Source organism: Nicotiana attenuata, chromosome 12, assembly GCF_001879085.1.
Source record: "Nicotiana attenuata strain UT chromosome 12, NIATTr2, whole genome shotgun sequence".
Classification (NCBI taxonomy): Eukaryota; Viridiplantae; Streptophyta; class Magnoliopsida; order Solanales; family Solanaceae; genus Nicotiana; species Nicotiana attenuata.
The window spans coordinates 35,252,291-35,271,978 of NC_032000.1; the positions used below are offsets into that span (position 1 = coordinate 35,252,291).

The 19,688-nt window shown below is 37.8% G+C and overlaps 1 protein-coding gene across 1 annotated transcript; it reads left to right on the forward strand.

Moving 5' to 3' along the window:
- Positions 3,228–3,989, forward strand: LOC109236033 (uncharacterized mitochondrial protein AtMg00810-like). The gene is made up of 2 exons (XM_019402265.1): positions 3,228–3,352; positions 3,491–3,989. The coding sequence occupies exons 1-2, from the start codon at positions 3,228–3,230 to the stop codon at positions 3,987–3,989; spliced, it is 624 nt and encodes a 207-aa protein (XP_019257810.1).

Sequence of the window (19,688 nt, forward strand, 5' to 3'; positions counted from 1 at the left end):
GCTCTATGCGTGTTAGTTTGCTAGGAAAAAGTAAACTAGGTTTTGTAGATGGAAGTTATTCTAAGGATAAATTCGATGTTTCTCTTCATGCATTGTGGGAGAAGTGCAATGCTATAGTACTTTCATGGATAATGAATTCTGTGAGCACAGAATTGTTGAGTGGAATGGTATATGCCACAAGTGCTCACAAAGTATGGAGTGTTCTCGGAGAAAGTTTTGAGAAGGTAAATGGCTCTAGAGTTTTGTATTTGCATAAATAGATTGTCACCTTATCACAGGGCATTTCGTCAGTATCCTCTTATTTTGCAAAGCTGAAGGAACTGTGGGCTGAGTTTGATGCACTTATACCCTGCCCTGGATGTGGATGTGAAGAATCTAAAAGGTATGTGGAACCTTTTGAATATCAGAGAACGCTACAGTTCTTAATGGGACTGAACAATTCATATGCACAGTCTAGTAATCAAATTCTGAATATGTCTCGTATTCCTTCCATAAACAAAGCCTACTCTATGATAATCTCAGAAGAAAGTAGAAGATCTCTGGCTAATCATACTACTAATGTCTCTGAAGTTCATGAAGGAACTGCTCTATTCACTATTAAAAATCATCCTAATCAAGCTCAATTCACTAACAAAGTTGGTTCATATCCTCCTGGCTCTATAAGCTCTAATCCAGCTTTATTCAGCAACAAAGGAGTTTCACAATCTAATAGCAACTTCAAGCAGAGAGTAAATCAGCTACACTGTGACTACTGTAACTTCAAAGGTCACACTAGGGACACATGCTATAAGCTCCATGGATATCCCTCAGATTTCAAGCCTAAGAAGAAATTTCCCTCAGCAAATTCCATTTCATACACTGGAGAAAGTCAGTTTCCAACCCTACTGGAGGAACATATGGGACTCCAATCAACCTTGTAACTTCATCTGGAAATCCATCAGCCTCTTCACAAGTCATCAATCCTTCCAACAATCAAGTTGCTATAGGAGGAATCCCTCAGTTTACACAGAAGCAATAAAATCAGATCATGCAAATGCTGGGAAAAGGGAATGAAAATAGTGGTTGCAGCAGGTATGGCACATAGTGTAACTGTCTCTACAGATAAACCTAAGTGGATAATTGACACTGGAGCTTCCAATCATATGGTACATAGACTTGACATGTTGTTTGACTTAAAAACCTTGGGAAACTCTAAAGAAGGAAAAGTCTGTCTACCCACAGGTGATGTAGCTACAGTGAAACACATAGGCTCCATATACATATTTCCTGGTCACAGGATAACTAATGTGTTGCACATTCCTGAGTTCAGATATAATCTCTTATCTGTCTCAAAAATTACAAAGGAGTTAAGGTGTGTAGCTATGTTCTTTCCTGATTTTTGCATCTTTTATGATCTCTTCAATGGACAGGTGAAGGGGATTGGTAGAGAAGACAGTGGACTGTATGTACTCACCTCTAAAGTGTAATAAGGGAAGTTGCTGGTGCATCTGCTATATGAAGTTCAGCTCACCTCCAAAGTCTCTCACTGTAAATACCATAGAGGATAACAAAATAAGTGTAGACCTGTGGCACAAGATATTAGGTCATGTACCTTTAGCTGTAATGAAGAAAGTAAGTGTTTTCCAATCTATGCATCTTGAGAATGTTGAGAAGCACTGTACTGCGTGCCCTTTGGCTAAGCAAACAAGGCTACCATTTCCTGTAAGCTCCTCAATTGCTCATTCAGTTTTTGATCTAATTCATAGTGATGTGTGGGGTCCCTATAGGGTCCCTACCTATGATGGGAAAAGGCACTTCTTAACTTTGGTAGATGATCATTCCAGATTCACCTGGATTTTTTTGTTACCTTCAAAGGCTGAGACAATTGTTGTTCTCAGAAATTTCTTTCCAATGGTAAAAAATGTTTACTCTTCAACTGTTAAGGTTCTAAGAACAGATAATGGCTGTGAATTTTGCAACACTCAGATGACAGATCTACTTCATTCAATTGGCATTATTTATCAAAACTCATGTGTCTATACTCCACGGCAAAATGGAGTAGTTGAAAGAAGGCATAGACAAATACTCAATGTAGCTCGAGCACTCAGGTTTCAGGCCTCAGTTGCTCTTAGGTTTGAGGAGAGTGTGTCCCTACAGCAATGTATCTCATAAATAAAGCACCTGCTTCCACTCTCAAAGGCAAGACCCCCTATGAAACTTTGCATGGTCCCCCTGCATCTATTGCTCACTTGAGAGTATTTGGGTGTCTAGGTTATGTGTCAGAGGTGAGAAAAAAAGATAAGTTTGCTCCTAGAGCTGTTCCAGCAGTCTTCCTTGGTTATTCAGTGGTTCAAAAGGGCTACAAAATGTATACACTGACTTTAAGTAAATTCATTGTGAGTAGGGATGTGGTCTTTAAAGAGGATGTTTACCCCTTTAAACATACTGACCTGCCTTATCCTCTCTATTCCCTATCTTAGAATTCTCATCTTCTGATATCTCTAACAACAGAGTGACAATGGCCCTTCAAGATGATCCTATTACTGCTCCTACTACTATCTCTCCCGAGCTCAATGATACTGAGCACTCTACTGATGCTTCTATCTTTGCTGAGATTCTAGATGTAGCTACTGATATACACCCCAATATTCCACTTGTAAAACTGGCTGTTGATGTCTCACCTTCTGCATTACCTCCTGAAGCACATGAGCCTAGCAGAAAATCTCAAAGGGTTTCCAATCCACCATTATGGATGAAGGACTATGTGGTTCAGTCTCAAGGAAAATCTAATTGCTACTATCCTCTTTCTAACTATGTCAGCTACTCTAATATTTCCTCTACTTACAGCTCTATTCTCTCTACATACTCGGCTATTGTTGAGCCAAAAACTTACAAAGAAGCTGTTTAGAATCCCAAGTGGATTGCAGCTATGAGTTCTGAAATCACTGCTCTAGAAGAGACTGATACTTGGAGTATAGTTGATCTTCCAGAAGGTAAAGTCCCTATTGGGTGCAAATGGGTATTCAAGGATAAATACACAGCTTCAAGTGCAATTGAGAGATACAAAGCTCGCTTAGTTGCTAAAGGCTGTAGTCAACAAGAAGGCTTGGACTACACAAAGACTTTCTCTCCTGTGGCCAAAATGGTCACAGTTAGGTCTGTAATAGCAGTTGCTGCAGCTAAGCATTGGCCAATCTTTCAAATGGATGTACACAATGCCTCAAGGAGATCTAGTTGAAGAAGTATACATGGAAATTCCTCAGGGGTTTTCTACTCAGGGAGGGTCTGGCAAAGTCTGCCGACTTCACAAGTCCTTGTATGGCCTCAAACAGGCTCCAAGGCACTGGAACAAGAAGCTAACTGATGCTCTACTGTAGCTTGGTTTCACCCAGAGTTACTTTGATTACTCTCTCTTCACTAAGAAGGTGGAGACTAAGATGGTTCTTGTGCTAGTGTATATAGATGACCTCTTATTTTCAGGCAACTGTCCTAACCTGATCTTGCAAACTAGATGTGATCTACAACTCAAATTCAAGATCAAAAGTCTTGGTGAGCTCAAATTTTTCTTGGGCATTGAGTTTGCTAGATCAAGGGAGGGAATTATCATGAATCAAAGGAAGTATACCTTGGAATTGATTGCTGAAATGGGGCTTGGAGGAGCTAAACCTAGTGGTTCTCCTTTGGAGCCTAATCAGAAGCTTACTTCCGCTGATTATGATATCTTCATAAACAATCAAGCTACAGCAAATACTCAACACTCAGATACAGAAAAGGACACATTGTTAACTGATACTAGCCAGTATCAAAGGTTAATTGGAAGGCTTCTCTATCTAACCATGACAAAGATAGACATTGCTTTTGCTGTTCAAGTACTCAGTCAGTTCATGCATAAACCCAAGCAATCTAATTGGGAAGTTGCACTAAGAGTAGTAAGATATATCAAGAATGCACCTGGCATGAGACTGCTGATGCCCTCTGAGGGGTCTGGGAAGCTTGAAGCCTTTTTGTGACTCAGATTGGGGAGGCTGCTTACAGTTAAGGAAATCTGTTACATGTTACTTAGTGAAGTTTGGGAGTGCTCTAGCTCATGGAAGTCAAAAAAGCAGGATACTGTGGCAAGAAGCTCTGCAGAAGCAGAGTTTAGAAGCATGGCCTCAGCAGTGGCTGAGTTAACATGGCTGACAGGGCTATACAAGGAGCTAGGTGTTGAAGTCCATTTACCATTTGATCTATATTATGATAGTAAAGCTGCGATTGAAATTGCAGCCAATCCCATTTTCCATGAACGCACAGAACATATTGATATAGTCTGTCATTTTATTAGAGAAAAGATTGTTCAAGGAGCAGAGAAAATACAGCACATCCCCACAAAAGAACAGCAGGCTGATCTTCTCACTAAAAGCCTGGGAAAGCCACAACATGACTATCTACTGTCCAAGCTGGGGTTGAAGAATGTGTTTCAACCATCAGCTTGAGGGAGGGTGTTGAAGCATAGAAGACAGTTAGAAACAGTTAGAGTCAGCTAGTTAGAAGCTGTTAGTTAGGTAAAGTCTGTTAATAGGTGACAGCTGTCACCAGCTAAGTTAAGTGAGGATTAGTGAGGTATAGATGTTCATGTATATATACACACGAATGCTGTACAGATTATCACTTCTGATGAATAAAAAATTGAGTTGATTCTCTGCAGAAGCTAACCTTCTTCCTCTTCTTCTTTTCACTCTCTTATTCATTAATGAAGGTTCTAGAACTCTTCACAAAGTACAAAAGAGAAAGAGTTAAGGAGGTCAGAGTAAATTTCCATTTCCATACAATTATTTATCTTACATGTTACGTCTATCACATAGTATCATGAGATAGCCCAAGATTTATGTGTGTATCTGTTTAGTAGCTTTTACGGACCATATTTCAATTTGTAGTTTCTTTTAGGGATTTTTACATACCTATACATTATTGCAAACTTTATTATCCTCCCTATTCAAGTTTCAATTTAATTATCTCTTATATACAAATTTACCAATTATATACACTTTAGGAATTAAATGAGTATCCCTTTATATTAGGAATCAATTATTTCTCATCCTTATTCTCTCCCTCATCCGCTCTCTCCGTCTCTTTCTCTCATGTGCTCTTTCTCTCTCTACGTCTCTCTATCGAGTCCGGAACCTAAATGTTGCCTTTTCGGACTCAAAATACATAAATAGGTGGTAAAAACTTAGTGATCATAATATATAAAACGCAGTTTTGAACCACGTTTTATCTTAACGTCCGTTTGGCACGTTAAGGTAAAATGCGTTTCAAAACTGCATTTTATATAAAACGCAGTTTAAAATCACGTTTTATATGAATTTAATAAGACATTTAAGTAAAACGTGGTTTCTTACCACGCTTTATATAAAATGTGGTAGTAAACCTTATAGTTTAAGCAATTTCCCTATAGTTTAAAGGAAAAACAAGAAAGGTTTTCTGAAAATGAAAATCTCGTTTCCACCAGTTAAAGTGATATTTTTAATGTAAAAGCAAGGTATCCGTAAATCCTTGAAAACATGTAAACTTTCTTTTTACTTCAAATATCCGTACAAACATTTTCTAAACACACCTATTGTACATCATATTGCATGCATACGCAATGTAAGAACAAAGGTTTCTTTTTAACCACACCTATCGTACACTTCCTAGTAATCATTATTGTTTCACTTTGTAAAACGTGGTTTACTACGATGTTTTATATAAAGCGTGGTAAAAAACCACGTTTTACTTAAATGTCTTATCAGATTCATATAAAACGTGGTTTTAAACTGCGTTTTATATAAAACGCAGTTTTAAAACGCATTTTACCTTAACGTGCCAAACGGACGTTAAGGTAAAACGTGGTTCAAAACTGCATTTTATATATTATGGTCACTAAGTTTTTTTTCCACCTATTTATGTATTTTGAGTCAAAAAAGGCAGCATTTAGGTTCCGGACTCTCTCTCTATCTCTCAATCCCGTCCAGTAAAGTAGAGCAAAGGAAAAGAGAGCAGCAATTCCACCATTGACGATCATTAAAAGCATTGAAGCTTTGAATTCGAATTTGGATTTTCAAAAAATATTATTTGTTTGAATTGGGTGTTGTTGCAAAGAATTAAAAAATCTCTCTACGTCTCTTTCTATCTCACAATCCCTAATTTCAGTAATGTAAAGCAAAAGAAAAGAGAGCAGCAATTCCACCATTGACAGCCGCCATTAAAAAGCTTAAGCTTTCGAATTCGAATTTGGGTTTTCAAAATCTATTATTTGTTTGGATTGGGTGATGTTGCAAACAATTGGGAATATGGTTTGGAGTTTATATCTCAATTTTGAGGGTGTATTGGTGAAGATTAGAGTTATTTTTAGCTGAATTTCAGATTGAAACTCGAAGAAGAAGACATGATATACATTATATTTACGAAGTTGTAGTAAAATTATAGAAAAATTGTATTTTGTTTATATATATATATATATATATATATATATATATTATTTTCCTATTGTATGAAAGTTGAACAATATTGTCACGACCCATGTTCTCCCTCCGTGAACTGTCGCGACGGCACCTAGTCTCTACGACTAGGTAAGACTAACAATTAGCGAAAAAAGGATTAAAAGATACGAACTAGCAAATTACGGGTAATATAATAAAGAAGGTTATAATGCCGCTCGGCATATAAAATATCACTCTCTCATACTGAACAAAAACACTCCCAAAATCCGGAATCTCATGAATCACAAGCTAAAGAAAATACATAAGGTGTTTCTAACTCCAGAAGTCTAATAACAAGGAAAATACAGGGAAAAAGCCTATAACTGAAGGGAGAGTAGAGAGGGACTTCTAGGTCTGCGAACCCGCAGATATACCTTGAAGTCTCTGAATTACCTCGCCTCACGGATAGTATGGCTGAGCAGAAGAACCTAGATCTGCACACGAAAAACATGTGCAGGAAAGGGCATGATTACACCACAGCGGTACCTAGTAAGTGCCAAGCCTAACCTCGGTCGAGTAGTGACGAGGAAGGTCAGACCCTACTGGTTAAATATATATATATATATATATATATATATATATATATATATATCTAACAAGGTAAAAACAGTAAGAAATATGACGGTATAATTGAACTACTAACAGTCCATAAAGATGAAATCACAGAAAGAAATAACTCAGTACACAGAGAACAAAAGCAACGGGGGATCTCCCTTGATAACGTCCCGTAGTCCCAAACGTAAATGTACAGAGGACCTCCCGGGATACCGTCCTGTAGTCCAAATGGTAAATGTGCAGGGGGATCTCCCGGAATACCGATCCGTAGTTCCAAAATAAATACCCAGAACAGGGGGATCTCCCAGGATACCGTTCCGTAGTCCTAAAGTAAACATGCAAGGGGATCTTCCGGAATTCCATTTCGTAGTCCCAAAGTAAATACACAAAGTCTCAACAAGGAATTTACAGTTCTATACAAGTTCGTATCAAGAAAACAGGTAATTCTACCCTAAACATGCTACACAGAATTCAAGTAAAATAGTTAAATCAATTAAGACAGTTAAGTCACATAAGCATGCTTTCCTAAACTACATAGGAGGCCTCAAATACTAATATTACTCAATTAAAGGAATAACACAGATATTTACTTAATGAAAACGGGGTTTTTCAAAAATTAGCACATATACGCATACGTCACCTCACGTACAAGGCATTCATATAACAACAGTACCAAAATCCTAAGGGGAGTTCCCCCACACAAGGTTAGGCAAGCCACTTACCTCGAACCAAGCTCAAATCAAATCCGAAATCACGCTCTTGCCACGAGTATCCAACTCCGAATGGACCAAATCTAATCAAATCAATTTCATAATGTAAATATGGCTACAAACAACTAATTTAGATAATGAAATCGAAGCTAAGGCAAGAAAAAAGAAAACGCCTAAAAATCCTCCCCGGGCCAACGTCTCGGAATCGGGTATAAATGACGGATTATGAACACTCATTCACTCACGAGTTCACTCGTACAAAAATCATCCCAATCCGACGTCAAATTCTTATTCAAAACTCAGATTTTTCATTGGGGATCTTTTTCCCCCCATTTCCAAACTTCTACCCTCAAATTCCTTAATTAGATGAGAAAAATAATAATAGATTAATGTATTAGAACCAAATTAGAGTTAGAATTCGTTACCCAATAGTTCTCCTTCAAAATCTCTCAAGAAATCGCCTTCTACCGAGCTCAAAAACAATTTTAGAAGTTATGAACTCAAACCCTCGATTTCACTCTTTTCTGCCCGGCGATTTTCGCTTCTGCTAGTGGACAATCGCACCCGGGGTCCCGCTTCTGCGTCTCAGACTCCGCACCTGCGGAAATTCATTAAGTCTCCAGATTCCGCACCTGCGCCCCTTTACTCGCAGGTGTGGTTCCGCTTCTGCAGTCCTTGAGCCGCATCTGCCACAATTGATCTCCAAGCCTCAGACCGCATCTGCGATCACCAAACCGCTTCTGCGGCGCCGCACCTGCGGTCCAAACTCCGCAGGTGCGAAACCAACTGGTTCAGCACATTAGAAAATTGCCTAAGTCTAAATTCAATTCCGTTAAGCATCCGAAACTCACCCGAGACCTCCGGGATCTGAACCAATCATGCCAACCAATCCCAGAACATTATACAAACTTAGCCGAACCCTCAAATCACATCAAACAACGCTAAAACCACGAACCACCCTCCAATACAAGCCTAATGAACTTGAAATCTCATGAATTCTACAACCGATGCCGAAACCAAACAAACCATGTCTGATTGACCCCAAATTTTGCACACAAGTCACAATTCAACACTATGGAACTATTCCCACTTTCGGAATCGGATTCTGACCCCGATATCAAAATTTCACTATCGATCCGGAAACTTCAAAAAAAATTCAACTTTCGGCATTTCAAGCCTAAATAAGTTACGGTCCTCCAAAACACAATTCAAACACGCCCCTAAGCCCTAAATCACCCTACGGAGCTAACGGAATCGACGAAATTTCATTTCGAATCCGTCTTCATAGTGTTCCGACTACGGTCCAAATTCTAAAGCTTAAGCTCTCATTTAGGGACTAAGTGTCCCAAAACACTGCGAAACTCAAAAAGGAATCATCCCGGAAAATCACAATAGCAGAAATAAATACGAGGAAACAGTTAATAGGGGATCGGAGCGTAAATTCTCAAAACGACCGGCCGGGTCGTTACAATATTGTATAAAAATTATATTTAAGTTTGTATGATATTTTAGTTGTATATAACTGAGTTGAAATAACGTATGAAAATTGTAGATAAGTTGTATAATATATAATTGGTTGTATGAAATTTATTTTTACTATGTGTAAATTAGATACAAAATATACAAAATACTTATAGTATAAAATTTGTATTTAAGTTGTATGATATTGTAGTTGTATTTAACGGTGTAGAAATAATGTATGAAAGTGTACATAAGTTGTATAATGCATAATTAGTTGTATGAAATTTTTTTACTATGTGTAAATCAGATACAAAGTATACTAAAGACTTATTGTATATTATGAGTAGAATATTAATTTCTCACTCCCCCCTTAAATTTTTAACGCTTTTTGCTTTTCTATGTTCAAATTAGCTGAATTTTAAAATATTAATGATGTAGCTTTAAATTTTTAATTTCTTACATGATAAAATTAATCTAATCAGATTTAAAGGTTTTTATATAGGTCATCAATAAATGAAAAATGTCAGGGTTCAATTAGGCATTTCTTACTTAATTTTCAAATATTCAATAAATACAACATACTTAAAAAGCATGAAAACCTATGTATTTTTGAGATGACATCTTATGTTTGGTTAAAAAGATAGTGGAAAACTTATTTGAAAGGTTCAAAACTGTCTGCCACTTAGGCATTAATAATTGAAATTTTTAGTAAACCATTACTATTTAAATATAATTATTTGGTATTAAATGTACATGTACGCAATTATTTGAGAATTTTTTTTGTTTCATGTTTGATGGTGCAACGCCATGACTGAAAAGATTAGAAGATAGGGTAAAGGAACAAGATATTTTGAATTCATTTTTATTTATCATTCATATGGAAGTACAAAGTTATTAGAAAATACAATAAACATTCCATTTATTTTATCTTGAATAATAAATCAAATTTTCAACCAGTCCTTTTTTACTTCTTCAATCCAGATCTTGCCAGTACCTCAGTTACTCTTCTAACATATACTGTAAAGAAAAACTTTCTTCTTGCTTATTTTTACTTCTTTAGTGTTTTGGGTGTTTGATACTGTTAAAAATGTGCTTGGAAAATTCAATATGCATGCAATCAGATGCTCATGGAAAATCAATACATATGAATTTTTTATACATTTATTATTTAATCATGGATTAGTGATGATGTGTATTCTTATGTTGCTCCAAGTGAAATTTGTTTTGATGATTGACAAATGAACTCAAGCATGAAACAAGGTCCACTTTTCACTTCCCACATTTTAGTCTAGGAAAATTGATGATAGGCTATAATTGCATATTTTAGTCGCTTATTACACTCGAATTTACTGCACTTTAATTGAGTTTGCGCTTTAATCGCTAGTGTTTTGCACTAATTGTGTGTTTTATGCCTTGTAGGTGTGGTTCCGAGCTATATAGATATTATGGAATGAATTTAAGTGATTTGAAGCTTCGAAGTCTGAGTAAAAGCTCAAGGAATTAAGCCGGGATCGTGTTCGGGGGTCAAATTTGATAATTAAGTACGAACGAAGACTTGAGGAGGCATATTGCGCACTGTCTAGTAAAATAGACATAACTTTTTGTTCAGAACTCCATTTTGGCTCCACAATATATGGTTAGAAAGAAAATTCAAAGGGCTGCAACTTTCATGTTTTACGTTTTTCCAAATTCCAAAAATAACAGGGTGAAAAACCGCGGTTCCACCGCAACCGCGGCAGAACTGCGGTGCAGAACCGCGGTAGAAGATGGTCGCGGACAACTGAAGAATCAGAGGGCATGTTTGGCCGCGGTTCCACCGCGACCGCGGCAAAACCGCGGCAGGAGGCGGAAATTTCAGGGACTTATGTGCAAAACACGGGATTTTAAGCCCTAAACCCTATATTAAACCAAGGAAGCCGGCCAAGAAAGGACAGGGGACATATTTTGGACATAGATTCGACCTAAGGAGGCAAGAACACATTGGGAGCAAGGCGGAGAATTCTTCTACGAGTTTTTTCCTTCCTCTTCCTATTTTTCATTGTTGGTTATGACTTTTAGTATTGTAGTTTTACATACTATTATGAATAGCTAATTTGTTATCTAGAGTTTGATAGAACCTTTTGTAGGATAAATTCTTGTTATGTTTTTATGTAATTGAGCCATAGCTTTTCTCTATTTGTTCAACTACGTTTATATTGTGGTTGGTTGAAGAGCTCTCAATTAGCTGTGCCTATTTAGTATGCATAACTCGGGAGAGAGTGCATATTTAGGTAATTGTTGAACAACACCACTCCCAGAGTATATGAGGGATCAATAACCGAGGGTTTAAATGTGGGATTAGGGATAACGAAGCCTTGGGTGCGATCTGAAGTGAGCTGTATTAAAAGCCAGCTAGCGTAGCTCGGGAGAGTGCGTCTAGTAAATTGTCGTAATTACTCGGGAGAGATTTACGGTAATAAGAGTGCTCATGATCGGTAGAGAATACTTAGGCGAAATTATAGAAGACATAGCGGGAAGGATTCCGAAAATTGGGGAAATCATAACTCTAGACCTCCTTACTCTTTTCTCTAACCCTCAGTATCTTTAGTTGTTAATTTACTATTTTAATTTGTTAGTTAATTAGTTAAACACAAGAATCTTAATATCTATAAGTTAGGAATTGTTCAAGCTTGTCTTCTTGGTGATAGTGAACAGTTGTAGCTAAACCTTAGTTCTCTGTGGGATTCGACTCCGGACTTGTAAACCGGATTATATTTGCAACGACCGCATTGTCCTTTTTATAAGGCATAGTTGGGCGTGTCAAAAATTGTGATAGCTTGACATTTTAGAGGCCAACTAGTTTACTATAATTACATGATCAATTAATTTATTCGATTTTAATTTGGTATATGTCCTTTTTGTTCTTTTAGTTAGGGAGGAAGGTTCAATCGAATATCTCTCCGTTGAAAAATTATACCGTATATATAAGGTTAATTTTTCTTTTATGTACATATATTAAAGGTTGATTTTCTTGGCTTCTTTACGTATTAATTTTTATATTTTAAATTTCGAAAATCGTGCCTCTTGTCACTGCGTTAGTGGCTTTATCTTCTGCTTCCCGTTTAGACCCCTTTAATTATGATTGAAAAAAGTTAGTAATAAAAAAAGAATATTTCCCTTCGCAATCCTTTATTCACAACAGATACAAACAAATATTGGGGAAAGAGTAACAATGCTTAAGGGGATCGAACATGGTACTTAGATATTGATTTTTCGTTCAGAGATCTTGTAGTAATTAGTCAAGGTATCGGATGCTGTGTAAGTGTATTATTTTTGTCAATATTAATATTTTCCATTTATTACCAAAAAAATTGAGATCCATGATATCTTCTACTCCCTCCGTTTCAATTTATGTGAACCTTTTTGACTGGGCAAGGATTTTAAGAAAAAATAAGACTTTTGGAATTTGTGATCCTAAATAAGTCAGAATATTTGTATGGCTATAATTATTTAGAAACTTGTGGTGGTAAATATGCCAGAGATTTTGTGTGGTTATAAAAGTTTCTCATTAAGGGTAGATTTGGAAGTTCAAGTTAAATTATTTTCAAATTTAGAAAGGGATCTGTTACGACCCGGAATCTCCACCATCGGGACCGTGATGGCGCCTAACATCACACTTGCTAGGCAAGCCAGCGTTAGAGATTTATTAGCCAATTTCTTTACGTTTCAATGATTAACAATAAGCAAGCTAAAACCAGTCGAAATGAACGCGGAAGTAAATAAATAACAACTTTGATTATGTACTATTACTACCCAGAATCCGGAGTCATAATTCACGAACATTCTAAGATTTTTACAACAAGTATTTGTCCAAAAGAAAATACAACTGTTTGTGAAATAAAGAAAACAGTAAAGTATGAGGTATAGAAGGGGACACCAGGGCCTGCGGACGCTGGTAGGTCTATCTTGGGTCTCCTAGCTGACAAATGCTATAGCCAACATCTCGATCAGCTCGAACCAGCTCCAAAATCTGCACAGGAAGTGCAGAGTGCAGTTTTAGTACAACCGACCCCATGTACCGGTAAGTGCCGAGCCTAACCTTGACGAAGGAGTGACGAGGCTACTGCGGGGAAATCACAATATAACTTTCATACAGTATATAATAAAAGCAGAAAGAAAGATAAGATAAGATAAAGCAGTAACTTGCAAGAAGTGAATACAGTTCTCGAAGCATCTCATCAGTGTTCAACTACTACCAATCCTTAAGTGCAATTTAGACTACCGTATAGCTAACACAGTCAAGGAAAAGTATAAACATATAGGTTGTTTCGGCGTGCAACCCTATTCCACCGTACATCTTATATTCCTCCCTTATTTCCTCTTATTAACATAAACAACATAATATAAGTAAAAGTGTTGCGGCGTGCAACCCGATCCTACCATAACTGTAACGACCCGGCCAGTCGTTTTGAGAATTTAAGTTCCGTTCAGCGGCATAAGGTCTTGAGTAGCTTCATATTATGTGTATCGACTTGCGTGCATGGTTGAATGTAGTTACCGGATGATTCGGAGTCAAATTGGAAGAAGGAATCTAGTTTTGGAAGCTTAAGCGGCGAGAATTTGACCGGAATGTGACCTTTTTGTAAACGGCTCCGGAATGAGTTTTAGATTATGTCAGTAGCTTCGTATGGTGATTTTCGACTTAGGTGCACGTTCGGATTTTGATTTGGAGGTTCGTAAAGTATTTCTGGAAAATCGGCGAAAGTTGGAAAAGTTAAAGTTTGGAAAATGGAGAAGTTTGACCCATAGTAGACTTTTGTGAAATCGGGGTCGTAATGCAATTCCGAGTGTTGGAGCACCTCCGTCATGTCATTTGGGACTTGCCTGCAAAATTTGGTGTCGTTTGGAGTTGATTTGATATGGTTCGGACGCTTGGTTGTAATTCTAGAAGTTCTTGAATTTCATGGTGGTTTCCATGAGTTTTTGCATCCGATTCATGGTTCTAGAGGTTATTTTGGTGTTCCGATCACGCAGGCGAGTTTGTGTAATGTTTTCAGACTTGCGTGGATGTTTGGCATGGAGCCCCGGGGGCTCGGATGAGTTTAGTATGCGTTTCGGAGTGATGGAAGAAGGTTCAGCTGTGCTGGTGTCTCTGTTATCGCATTTGCGAGGATTTCATTGAAAATGTGATGACTGCATTTGCAAGATCATTCTCGCATTTGCGACGCTGGCTGGGGAAGGGGAGTTCGCAATTGTGAACAACTTCATCGCATTTGCGACTAGGCAGCTCCGCATTTGCGACGCAACTGTCACTCTTGCGAACATCTTAGAGCTTGCATTTGCAAGTCTTGTGTCGCATTTGCGACTTGATCAGAGCTGGCCATCCTTCACATTTGCGATACTTATCTCGCATTTGCGATTCTTATGTCGTAAATGCGACATCTGAGGCTGATATTAAGATTCCCATTTCAGGACTTAACTTCATTTTATCATATTTTGAATCTTAGGTCCGAGTATGGGCGATTTTGAGAGAAGATTTTCATACCAAATTATTGGGTAAGTGTCTCTAATCAATTTCCAACTATATTTTGTGATTACATCTTAGGTTTAACATCAAATTCATGAGAATCTAAAGGAAAACTTAGGGGAAATTTGTAAAATCTTTCAAAAATGATAAATGATGATTTGAAGGACGAATTGGTATCGGAACCGGATAATTTTTGTATGGTTCAACCCGTATCGGAATGGGTATTCGGTTTTTATAAAATTTGTCGGGTTCTGAGGTGTGGGCCCGGGGGTCGACTTTTGGACCGATTTTTGGATTTTGTTAAGGACTGAGACTTTATGATCCGGAATAGTTTCTTATGAGTTTTATTTGTGCTTTGAAGTTATTTTGGTTAGATTTGAGCCGTCTGGAGGTCATATCACCAGAGAAATTCATTTTAGAGTATCATATTGTCTTCTTTTTGAGGTAAGTAGCTTGCCTAAACTAGTGTGGGGGTATTTCCCGTTAGGTTTTTGAGTCTTCTATGTTGATTGTAGTCCGTTTATGCGAGGTGACGAGTGCGTACTCGGACTTATTTGTGAAAACTGCCCTTTTAGGGTTAGGTCCTTATATTCACTGTGTGTGAAATTGTTCTTGATTTGACTGAGTTCCCATTTACTAGTTTCACCTCTACATGCTTAAATTTGAATTAATTGCTTGAGAATTCACTCTTATTGCCTATTTGACTCTTATTTGACTTAACTGAATATTTTACCGTTTCTATTGTCATGCTATCTTTTCATCTGCTTATCTTTATTTGAAATTTATCATCATCTCATCCTATAATTGTTTGGTCTTAATTGAGGTTATGATTATCTTTCCGCTGTCTATCTTTAATTGAATTGTTAAATATTCTTCGTAATTGCCCAACCTTAAAAGAAGTCTAGATATCCCATGTTTTAGTTGATTTGCCCTTATTTGGAACTATTTTATTTGTGTTAGTTTTCCTTGTTGCCGAACATTATATTGTGGAATTGTTGTGGCATATTAGTTCCTTCCTTGTTGAGCTGTTCTCTTTACGCCTAGCATTCTTTACTGTGGTTATTCCTTATGAATGAGTTTCTACCGTTTCTTTGTGATTTAAAGTTCTTGAGTTGATTTACTTGTCGTACTTTGTGTTATTGTCATTGTTGTCTTTGTGATTTAAAGTTCTTGAGTTGATTTACTTGTCGTACTTTGTGTTATTGTCATTGTTGTTGTTGTACTTGTTGTGGTGATGCACGAGGTTTCTGCCGTGCTGTAACTTCTGTCTCTGTTGGTTGCGTTGCATATTTACTTTGGGACTACGGAATGGTATTCCGGTAGATCCAGCTGTTCTGCATATTTACTTTGGGACAACGGAACGATATTCTAGGAGATCCCCCTATTCTGCATATTTACTTTGGGACTACGGGACGGTATTTCGGGAGAATATCCCCCTGCACTGCATACTCATTTTGGGAATACGGAACAGTATTCTGGGAGATCCCCCTGCATATTTACGTTTGGGACTACGGGACGGTATCCTGGGAGATCCCCTATTGTTATATCTCTGTCTGAGCTGTTGTTCTTCTATGCTTACATTCTGATAAACATTCTACATGCTGTCCGTTCTTTTCCTTATGCTTACTAGCTGGTATGAACTATGTTAGGAAATTTGCACAAGCATACACGTAGCTAAGCACCCTTATCGGATAAGAGGTTTTCTTGATATTGCTTAGTATAGATGCACACCCTTGTTTACTTGTCTTCCATGTCATAATGGCTCTATTTGGCGCGTGAGTCGTCAATGCAGTTATGAGCTATGATGAGGGCACAAGATGCCAAGTGTTAGGGTTCAGGTATTGAGACCCGTATGGTATGACTATGAGATGAGGTTTCACAGGGTGACTTATATTCGAATGATAGTTATTTGAAAAGATTATATTCGAAAGGTATTTATTTTGAAAGAACTATGTTTGAAAAATATTTATTTGAAGGAAGTATATCTCGAAATATCTTTATTGGGAAGGATTATATTCTAAAGATTTCTATTCAAAAACTTATGGGTGAAAGATTTATACTTGAAGGATTTGACTAATTGATGGAGTTTGTTGGCTAAGACCTGATGTGAAAGCTGTCGTAGTTGCTGAGTTATTACTTGTCTTTACTGTATTTGTGATTTCGAATTTGGGTTGTGTTTGTTCACTCTTCTATGTCCTTATTGTGGTGTTCCGCTGTTACTTGTTGTTTCCTTCCTTATTGCAATTATTGTATTGTTAGCCATATCGCGTAGTCTTTATGTAAAAATCATGCACTGTCGTCCCTATACTTATACTTTTTCAGTTTATTAGACCAGTAGGTGTCTTGACTGTTCCTCGTCATTACTCCACCGAGGTTAGTCTTGATAATTACTAGGCACTGCTCTGGTGTGCTCATACTATACCTCCGTACATTTGTTTTACACATCCAGGTATTTGTTTGTTAGTAGCTGTGCGGATCGTTGCTGTGGAGACTCAAGGTAAACCTGTTGCTACGTTCACGGCCGGTTGTTTTGAGAATATATGTTCCGTTCAGCCGCATAAGGTCTTGAGCAGCTTCATATTATGTGTATCGAATTGCGTGCATGGTTGAATGCAGTTACCGCATGATTCTGAGTCGAATTGGAAGAAGGAATCTAGTTTTGGAAGATTAAGCAGTGAGAATTTGATCGGAATATGACTTTTGTGTAAATGGATCCAGAATATATTTTGGATAATGTTAGCAGCTTTATATGATGATTTTGGACTTAGGCGCACGCCCGTATTTGGATTTGGAGGTCCATAGAGTAATTTGAGGCAAATCGGCGAAAGTTGGAAAAGTTGAAGTTTGGAAAATGGAGAAGTTTGACCCATAGTTGACTTTTGTGATATCGGAGTCTGAATGTGATTCCGAGAGTTGGAGCAGCTCCGTCATGTCATTTGGGACTTTCCTGCAAAATTTGGTGTCGTTTGGAGTTTATTTGATATGGTTCGGACGCTTGGTTGCAATTCTAAAAGTTCTTGAAGTTCATCGTGATTTTCATGCGTTTTGGCATACGATTTGTGGTTCAAAAGTTTATTTTGGTGTTCCGATAACGCAGGCGAGTTAGGGTTATGTTTTTAGGCTTGCGTGGATGTTTAGCATGGAGCCCCGGGGGCTCGGATGAGTTTCGTACGCGCTTCAGAGTGTTGGAAGAAGGTTCAGCTGTGCTGGTGTCTCGGTTCTCGCATTTGCGAGGATTTCATCGCAAATGCGATGACCGCATTTGTGAGATCATTATCGCATTTGCGATGCTAGGCTGGGGCAGGGGTGTTCACAATTACGAACAACTTCATCGCATTTGCGACTAGGTAGCTCCGCATTTGCGATGTGAAAGCTGCCGTAGTTGCTGAGTTATTACTTATCTTTATTGTATTTGTGATTTCGGATTTGGGTTGTGTTTTCGTTCACTCTTCTATGTCCTTATTATGGTGTTCCGTTGTTACTTGTTTTCCTTCCTTATTGCAATTACTGTATTGTTAGCCATATCGCGTAGTCTTTATGTAGAAACCATGCACTGTCATCCCTATACTTATATTTGTTTAGTTTATTAGACCAGTAGGTGTCTTCACTATTTCTCGTCACTACTCCATCTATGTTAGTCTTGATACTTACTGGGCACCGCTGTGGTATGCTCATACTATACTTCTGTACATTTTTTTGTACAGACCCAGGTATTTGTTCGTTAGTAGCTGTGCGTAACGTTGCTGTGGAGACTCAAGATAAACATGTTGCTGCATTAGCAGTCTTCGGAGTCACCTTCCTAATTTCGTATTCATATTGTTTTACTTATTTCCAAATAGTTATACTTAGAAGTTGTAGTAAACTCTGTAGAGCTTATGACTTTTACTACCGGTTTTGAAAAATTGTAAATTCTGTAAAGATTTCTATATCGAGACTGTTAGACTTTCTTTATCATTGTTAATATTCAGTAAATGTTAGGCTTACCTAGTCCCTACGACTAGGTGCCATCACGATACCCAACGGAGGGGAAATTGGGACGTGACAATATCACAATAATCACATTCATAGTTTTCCCTTATTACACCACAATTCACCCTAATTACACCTCAATTCACCCTAATTACACCTGTTGCGGCGCGCAACCCGATCTCACCATATCAGTATCAGTTATTCAGTACGTACAAAAATTTCACAATTCAAATCACATAACTCTTCCCAAGGCTTAACTTCCAACAAAACAATTAAAAAGCTTGTACACTACGAAACTTTACACAAGTAATACTACTCAGCGTGACCAATCCAGAATATATCATGAAGTACCGATAACCAGCCTAAGCAGATGATAGGAGACAACAAAGCTACGAAATAACTAATACCTTCAACAAAGAGAGCAATGTCTATCAGACAACAATTAAGCATGGAAATACAAATAAAGCATGTATCAATTATGACAGGGAAAGAGACAATATGAGAAGAACATGAAAGAAATAGGGAAAAACAGATAAATTGGCGGCGCATAGGTACTCGTCACCTCACATATACGCCGCTCACATGGATTTCATATAGCAAATAAGTCTAGGGTTCCTAATCCCTCTAGTCAAAGTTAGACACGACACATCTCGCTCCACGGGCCACTCAATGCTCAATTACCATTTTTCCTCTAGTATCCACCTCCAAACCACTCGTATCTAGCAACAATTAACTCAATAACATTAATTATTGCTAAAAGAATCAACTACAATGCATAAATTTACATTTCTCAAACTTTCCCCCAAAAAGTCAAAAATCGACCTTGGGCCCGCTTGGTCAAAACTTGAGGTTCGAACCAAAATCCATTTACCCATTCACCCCTGAGCCCGGATATATTATTGGTTTTGGAATCCGATCTCAATTCGATGTCAAAATCCCCAATTTGTAAACCCCCCCAATTCTTCCTAAATCCCTAGTTTTCTACCACGAAGGAACAAAGATTAGGGC

Excerpts from the sequence above, each read along its gene's own strand:
- LOC109236033 (XM_019402265.1), top strand. The coding sequence starts at position 3,228 with ATGGAAATTCCTCAGGGGTTTTCTACTCAGGGAGGGTCTGGCAAAGTC. Across the intron at positions 3,353-3,490 it reads AAGCTAACTGATGCTCTACT|ATGTGATCTACAACTCAAAT; the intron begins GTAGCTTGGTTT and ends CTTGCAAACTAG.